Consider the following 8,799-nt stretch of genomic DNA (forward strand, 5'->3'; position numbering starts at 1 on the left):
AGTATTTTGACTTAAGTACTTTACACCACTGATGATGGTATTGGAGTTGTGCTTGGCCACGCAGTCGTGGGTGAACAAGGAGTACAGGAGGGGACTATGGTGTTGAACGCTGAGCTGTAGTCAATGAACAGCATTCTCACATAGGTGTTCCTTTTGTCCAGGTGGGAAAGGGCAGTGTGGAGTGTGATTCGGATTGCGTCATCTGTGGATCTGTTGGGGCAGTACGCGAATTGGAGTGAGTCTAGGGTTTCCGGGATGATGGATTTCAAAGCCTTTCAAAGCACTTCATGGCTACCGACGTGAGTGCTAGGGGTTGGTAATCATTTAGGCAGGTTACCTTCGCTTCCTTGGGCACAGGTACTATGGTGGTCTGCTTGAAGCATGTAGATATTACATACTCGGTCAGGGAGAGGTTGAAAATGTCAGTGAAGACACTTGCCAGTTGGTCCGCGCATGTTCTGAGTACACATCCTGGAAATCCGTCTGGCCCCGCGGCCTTGTGAATGTTGACCTGTTTAAAGGTCTTGCTTTCATCGGCTATGGAGAGCGTGATCACACAGTCGTCCAGAACAGCTGGTGCTCTAAAGCGTGCTTCAGTGTTGCTTGCCTCGAAGCGAGCACAAAAGGCATTTAGCCCATCTGGTAGGCTCGCATCACTGGGCAGCTCGTGGCTTGGGTTCCCTTTGTAGTCTGTAATAGTTTACAAGCCCTGCCATATCTGACAAGCATCAGAGCCAGTGTAGTAGGGTTCAATCTTAGTCCTGTATTGACGCTTTGCCTGTTTGATGGTTCGTCTGAGGGCATAGAGGAATTTCTTATAAGCGTCCAGATTAGTGTCCCGCTCCTTGAAAGCGGCAGCTCTAGCCTTTAGCTCGGTGCAGATGTTGCCTGTAATCCATGGCTTCTGGTTGGGATATGTACGTACGGTCACTGTGGGGACGACATCGTCGACGCACTTATTGATGAAGCCGGTGACTGAGGTGATATACTCCTCGTTGTACGCATCTCTGTGTGTGAAGTAAAAGTAAAAGTGATTTAAGTTTGCCTGCATAAAAGTCCCCGGCCACTAGGAGCGCCGCTTCTGGATGAGCATTTTCTTGTTTGCTTATGGCCTCATACAGTGCGGTCTTAAATTACATGACCCTCCTATGGACTAAATGAAAAAAATACAAAATCCTCCCCCTGACTGAAATTGAAAAAGCATGACCCTCCCCCCATTTTCCTCTGGGTAACAATTGTGTATATTTCGACCGCTCCCTTTTCACTCTTTTGATGACTGTAAAATGGGCAGAAATATGTTTTTGGTGCCTTACTTCTCAGTTAAATATAGAGAAGGCAGCATATTGAAATATAAACAAGTTTGATGAGTTAGAACTCTCAACAACTTGTTTTCTCCAGCCGTTCAGCAAAATAAACAACATTTCAAACGGTGTCAGGGAAGGAGAGAGACGGAGATGACACAGAGGGCTGCACACGAGGCGTTTTGCGGAAAGAATTTACTCCAGTACTCTGGAGTTATCTTCTCATGTCCTCGTTAAACACATCAAATGGTTTCTCTAGGCACAAATCAATACCTGAACTTCAGATTACCAGTTAACAGGAGCTGAAGATGTTCTCAGGGGGAAATAAAGGGGAGATGTTACATAGCTTTAACTAATGCAAATGATGTGGGAGACTCGCTGGCCCTATCAAATAGTGTTCCACACAAATTGATCTTCATCTGATCAACTCATTTTTCATGTGTCTGTTTTAAGACTGGGGAGATATCCATAGATATTCTGTGAGCACTTCTAAACGTATCTTATCTTTCCTTTACTTCAACTATTACTTTTGAAGGGATGACATGTATGTATTGCATATTCTTTGAAAGTTTCAGAACAGGAAGAGAAGCAGAAATGGTGAGGGTCTAGGGGTCTTGGGGGAACCCTGCTCTCCCTGCAGAGTGCGGGGGCTGCAGGGCTGTTGAGCCCCAACAGACCCAGATTCACAGCAGGGGTTGATCAGAAACAGGGCTGAGGGCTGAGAGAGGTATTGCAGGCAGAGGAGGCATTGGACCACATTTGTGTGGCGTTCCATCCCCCCCCCCCCCCCCCCCAGCTTCCTTCCCTTGGAAGTCGGAGGTTAAAGTGTTAACCCTGGCTTAATTGCAACTCTGTCTCCAGCTCACGCCCCCTCTGCACTCCCCCCACCCCCCTCATCCTCAAACTGACCCCAGGGCCTCTGTGGCCCGGGACACCCAGCTTTCACATTAACACAACCTGGTTACTGATTCCCCAACTAATGGAGGAGATCTACAGAGCAGGCCCTGGGGGAGAGAGGGAGAGGTTGACAGAATGACACGCTCGTGTAAATATAATCCAACTACATGGCCAGAAACAGGCCCAGACCCCTGCAGCAGCCCAGAGGTCCCACCACTCTCAGATCATCTGTATCCACCATACACACATGCAAGCGTGCGTACGCTAACACACACACACACACACACAATTTCTCTGAGGGATAACCCTTACCCTTCCACCTCCCTCTCCTCCTCCCCTCCTTCCCTCCCTCACCCTACACACACTCAGGCAGGCAGGCCGATAGCCCCTCTCGTTATCTTACTCTCTGATCAGCTCAAATTCATCTTGTTCACACTCGCTCTAACATGGACGAGGGGAGAGAAAGGCGGTCCGCGCCTGCCACGTGTGCTGGTGTGAAAAGACGTGTCCACAATCCACATCCAACTTCACCGCCCAGTCAGTCACCTACCCCTTCTCTCCTCTCCCAAGGAGCGTCCCCCATCTACCCTGGACAAGCAGTATCAGTCAACATGGCTATTGACACCACAAGTGTGCTGAGTTAGGAGAACAGAGACGAACTGCTTTGGTTTCTACCTCTGATCCCATCTGTGGTAGTTTAAGGGGTGTGAGTCCAATAAGATCCCACTCTCTCTAGTGAGAGAAAGCATGGGCCTCTGTCTCTCCTCTCATAGTGAGGGACTGGCCAGAGGCAGACACTAACCAGACAGTGTGTTGGAGACTGTTTTGCTCAGACGGAGCCAGACTTCATCACTCTAACAGGATGTATTGGATCGGCGGAGCTGGACATGAATTGCTCTTTGTGACATTAAAACACGCTAAATAACGGTTAAAAATATTGTTATACAGACAGATTTCAAGTTGTGATTCTAGTAAGTCAAGTTAATGTGGACCTAGGTCGGTTAAAATAAACATTCCTTTTTTCGAAGTGAGATGCCGCTGTAATTCAGTTTTAAAGTTAGTATATTGTTGATTTCTACAGGTAGTAGAGCATGTCAATAGAATTTACCAGAAGTCATTCAGGCATTTTTTCCTGGTGCACAAAAAAAGTGCCTGGATTAGCCTTAAGGCCAGTGTGCTGTTTTAAATTCCTTGCATATTCCTCATGTTCATAGAGGGATGAACAATTAATAATAGTTTCCCTATGATTAGAGAGAGACATCTCAAACCCTTTTCAGTTTATGTTAACATGTTCTAAAGCAATTCCAGTAATCCTTCAACATATCTTCCATGCCAGAAAATGAATTTTGTTATTTTTTTAATGTTTATCCTGAAATAAATAATATTGCTATTATTTGCTTATGACAACGATGAGAGAGTAGGATAAAGCCAAAGTCCACTTTCCAGTCACGCAATGCTAGCGTGTACATGTGTGTGTAGAACTACGTGTTTATATATAGGTGTGTGTGTGTGTGTGTGTGTGTGTGTGTGTGTGTGTGTGTGTGTGTGTGTGTGTGTGTGTGTGTGTGTGCGTGTGCGTGTGTGCGTGCATTACGGCATGATGGACAGAAAAGTCTGAGTGGACAGAGGGAATATGTGTCACCTCTGACCCTGACCCAGTCCACTCCCACACCAACCAAGATGCCAGTATCACAGTCAATATCAATGTAAATATATACCTAGAAAGTACACTATCACAACATGGACTAGTACGACAGCGATGAGAGATGGGCCGCTGCTATTGGCTCTGCTCCCCCTTGACTCCACAATGGAACTTATATAAAGAAAATAACTTCCCATCAATGAACAAACCAAGTAAAAGTAGAAGACACGTAGAAGAAAAACAGCCCATGTAAAAGTAGTGCTCTTTAATGCTGTTGTCAAAAAAATGATCTCTGGTTATAGTTAAGTGGTCATCAAGTTTTGATGAGAGTTTTGATAGAGTTAATATTTTGAAATATCCTAAATATTTCATGCAAATCAAATTACACATTCAGTTATTGCAACAAGTTTTTTGTTGTTTTTATAGTTTTTTTGTTTAACTAGGCAAGTCAGTTAAGAACAAATTCTTATTTACAATGATGGCCTACACCGGCCAAACCCAGATGATGCTGGGCCAATTGTGCACCGCCCTATGGGACTCACAATCACAGCCAGTTGTGATACAGCCTGGATTCGAACCAGGGTGTCTGTAGTGATGCCCCTAGCACTGAGATGCAGTGCCTTAAACCCCTGCCACTCGGGAGCCCAAGTTAAAATATGTATTATTTTCAATGACATAAGCCTAACTTCCAATAGCCTTACTAAAGTCTATACATTTTATGTACATTATCATCTTGGTTTTATACTTTCATTTGGTATTTTAATTCAATATTAATGTAGGTTTAACATTGTTTGACAATGATATGTCCTTTGCAATACTACACATAAGAGAGGGATATTTCTTTATTGTATGCAATTTAAATCTTGATAAGAATGTAAGCTACATGTAAAGCTTTAAAAAGGGGAAACCACTTGATTATTGCCAGATATTCTCTTATATCCTCGGTTATCATACATTATTATCTTAAAATTGTTGTCCATTCACCATGCACAAAAAAAATGTCAAGGCTGATAGAATTTATTCAAAGTAAGTGTGACACGTTTCGTTTTCTCAATGTTTAAACAGATAACTTCCCATTCGAATGTGGTAACCAAATACTGATGTGTAGAAATTCTGATCAAAAGGTCACAGACGTATAATATTGTCCAGAAAATGATTTAGGGAGTATAATTGATTACATTTGCACACACTGTACATAGATCTTTCTATTGTGCTTTGACTGTACGTTTGTCTATCCCATGTGTAACTCTGTGTTGTTGTTTTTGTCGCACTGCTTTGCTTTATCTTAGCCATGTCGCAGTTGTAAATGAGAACGTGTTCTCAACTGGCCTACATGTTTAAATAAAGTTTAAATAAAAAAAATACACATTTTTTGTATATATATTTTTTTTTCTGTATAGACTATTTGGCGGCTGTCTTGGTTCCTTTGTACCGTCCTAAAAACAGTATAGGCCTATCTTTAAAACATACCACTTTTTACTTGGTTAAAGTGCAACACTATTTCTTACCTTAAATTACCCCATATTTATTAAGTTATAATAACTATCCTAAACTTTATTTCAGAACATAAAGGCGCGTTTTTCACTTGTTTGGTGGCTACTTATCTATCCATTCAGCAAAAGTTGCATTGAAGGCATGAAGTTCCCTCAACAACATCGTTTGGATATTTTAATTGGGCCTCATGCGGTGCATATTACAAGCACTAATTTAGGCTTATACTGTAGCCTAGAAATGCCACTGTAACCAGTACTTCAAGGCCCTATATTTTTCTCAAGTATTAGCAAAACATGTGAAACATTAGAAGAGCATTTTTCAATATATGCCCTATAGGCTATTGTAAAATTGGACATTTGTGAGTATAAAGGCTTGCAAATTACATGTTCTAGGGATACTTGTACAGGCATAACTATTTGTAGACCTGTATTGTAGGCTTGGATGAATTATAAATGATTCGTGTGGATATTGATAAGGTAATTTGGCCGACTTATCCCGGTTTGAATTGTAAAATCGTCCTTTACGCATTTATTTAGAATATGTGGTACAACGTTACCTGGCGCTTCATGAAAATACATGAACAAAAAGGGCCTAGGTGTAGAAAGACTAGCTTTTATATAATTACATTAAAATGCCTTCTTTCTTGTTTACAGAACTTGTCTAAATGCTAATAAATACGAGGTAGAATGCGACAAAGCCTCGGGCATCTCACCGGCTGGTGCGCCATGCAGAGCCAGCAATCTGCTGATCGGATTTAAGCTACAGGGTAACAATGGAGCGATGGCGCTCATTCAACTGTTTAGCCACTAAACGCACAGCACATCATCCAAATAGCACTATTAATAATAGGCCAATCATGCACTTATTTCATGCTGACTATTTTGTTTTCACTGCACGCAACATGAATTGATTTCTCAAGGAATCTCATGGAAATGGAATACACACCAGTGTTCCAAGTGTTCAGCCCATGTGTCACTTTTGAAACGCTGAGAGTAAAGTTTCACACCTATGGTTATTCAGTCATTAGGGAAAGAATGATTAATGGTTTGGCTGTTGGTATAAGACAAAATGGCTATTAACTGTAACTTCGATATGTATAACAAGCGCAAATTGGGTTAAATTTGAAGTCAAACTGAAATGATTTATAAGGCCACTGCTACTGTTAGTTATAATGACGTTATAATTAAATTAATGGACTTCAGATAAATATCCTGTCGTTTTTGGTCTGTAGGCAACATAACATATAGGTTGCATCTTAAATGTGTGTGGAATAGGCCTATAGCTAAATAAGTAAGTATGTGCTAATAATTTACAGAAATAGGCTAAAACACAGATTTAGAACATAAAACATTTAAATCATTCATCATCAATTTGTTAGCTAGCCTAGATATATATTACCTTTAGAATGTTGGGGTGCTGTAGCCTTTCCATTAGCGTCATTTCTTTCACTATTTTGAAGGACGCCAGTCTGTAGCAGTCTCCAGGTGAACCATATTTCTTTACGCAATTTTCCATATCGTGTCCCCCGAAATCCACCGATTTCAGAGCTACGGACAAGCTGTTGTTGAGAGCCGCCTTGTAGACAGCCTTTGTGTAGCCTGAGCCGAGGTACTGAATATTGGTCACGTTGTCTATGCTGCTGCAGTCAAGCATCGGTGTACTGTTAATGCTCCTCGAATTCATAGTTAAATCTTTCCGTGATTTTGTTTGCATGTATGTAGAAGGTGAAAGCCGATTTTGAAAATGCGTCTGTTGGTTATCGGTTCGCTCAATGACTTTGATAGGGTCCCAATTGTCCCCTGGCTCTGAATCCATGAGTCTCCTTCTCTCCAGCGGGCGGACGGGGTCCCCGGTCCCAGACCCATGTCCTTGGCGCCGACGGTACCGCACAACCTCATCGAATCTCTCTCGTATCTGCAGTAATAAGTCCTGGTGATGCCTGCTTCCCGCGGCGTTTTTACTATTGGACTCGGCCACATCTTTAGTGTCCGACTCGCCGACGTGAAGCTGTGAATCGCCTGTAACCCGCTGCTGTTTTTTGTGGTAGTACCGATGTACTCTATTGTCGTGGTTCTGATGGTGCTCGAACCCTGGTATGTACAGCAAATTCATCAGCGTACCGAGGAAGAAAGAGAGGCAGAAACCTGCTGCAACCACAATCTTTCTTCGCTTCATTGTGATCAGTTATATTAATAGCATAAAATATATTTGTCCGTCTTCGGCTCCAGCCCCCGCCTAAGTGTCTACCACCTCTGCAGCGGTGCCCGGCGTTCAAGGTTCTATCGTGCGCGACAGAATTTAATGATATTCCGATGCCGAATGCGCTATGATCACGTCTTCATCTTGAATTATATGATTTATGCAGCCACGCAGGTTTAAGATCCTCCCCATATAAGGTTGACCATGGTGACACTTGCCTTCACACACTGCAAAGCCCACCACTTCTGTAGCCTATGAGCGCATCAGGCAGGGGTCCTCTAGCCTACTAGAAGCCCCCTGAGCGACTAAACAGCCGTGACGCCACTGTGATTGACAGCATACGTAGGTCATGCATCTGTGAGCACTGTAGTTTTCAGGAAGTCCATTTCCCATTAGGGTACGTTGAACATAGAAATTGTAAAAACCACACTACCCATGGTGCAATGTAAAAATCCAGACAATTCCAGCAAACCAGCAGCTGTGGAACAGTGTTTGAGGTTTCTTAGAACTGCCGTTTCAAGTAGACCTAATGGCACGCGCAAAATCTGCCCACTGAGGTTAGTGATGAAAGCGCATGAGTTGATGGACATGAATTATAATATCTACTATCTAATGTTGTTGTATTTAAATTTTTTGAATGGCCAGGCTTATATGTGTTTTAAATATAGCCTTAATTGAATGTTTGCTAAGCCTTTCTAATAGGCCTATACGCACTTAATATGCCAATTGGTTATGTCATCCGGATGATTAATTGTTACCATTGCGCATAGTAACATTATGTAGCCTAGCCTATATCCAGTAGATTTTCTGCTGATGGTATATACACAACATGGAAAGTAGGATCATTGAAATGTTTCCAATGAATAATGAACATTGCGCTATGAGACAACTGTGCATACGCATAAGAACGCTTCATGCTTTCCGCAAGTAGGGTATTCCATTTAGCTAACACTTTTGGATTGCATTAAATCTTCCACCTCTGTTTTAAATTGGTTGAGAAGTCCAGACTCCTTGCAGGCTGAAGTTCTGCGAGCCCCTCTGTTACTTGGAAAGAAAAATGTGTATAATTATGTCTCTGGGGTCGGAGAAGTAAAACTCTAAATTAAAAGCAGACATTACGAAAAAGGGAGTATAAATAATGAAATAATAGGCTCCAGTAGGGCTTTGTTAAACTCGGCCGAGATAAGCATTCCTTGACTGGAATCTCATGTTAGCCAGCACCCCCGTCCTCCCAAATAAATCCCGTCGTGTTTATCTGCTGTAAAT

At 42.5% G+C, this 8,799-nt stretch overlaps 1 protein-coding gene across 1 annotated transcript in view; it reads right to left on the minus strand.

Moving 5' to 3' along the window:
* pkdcca (protein kinase domain containing, cytoplasmic a) overlaps positions 1-7,786 on the minus strand; it is a 37,311-nt gene extending 29,525 nt beyond the window's left edge. The window contains exon 1 of the mRNA XM_071380087.1: positions 6,733-7,786. Coding sequence (XP_071236188.1) covers positions 6,733-7,509 — 777 coding nt within the window. The 5' untranslated portion in view covers positions 7,510-7,786. The remainder of the gene's footprint in view (positions 1-6,732) is intronic.
* Between the last annotated feature and the right edge of the window lie 1,013 nt (positions 7,787-8,799).

The sequence above is a fragment of the Salvelinus alpinus genome, chromosome 32 (assembly GCF_045679555.1).
Source record: "Salvelinus alpinus chromosome 32, SLU_Salpinus.1, whole genome shotgun sequence".
NCBI classification, from domain to species: domain Eukaryota; kingdom Metazoa; phylum Chordata; class Actinopteri; order Salmoniformes; family Salmonidae; genus Salvelinus; species Salvelinus alpinus.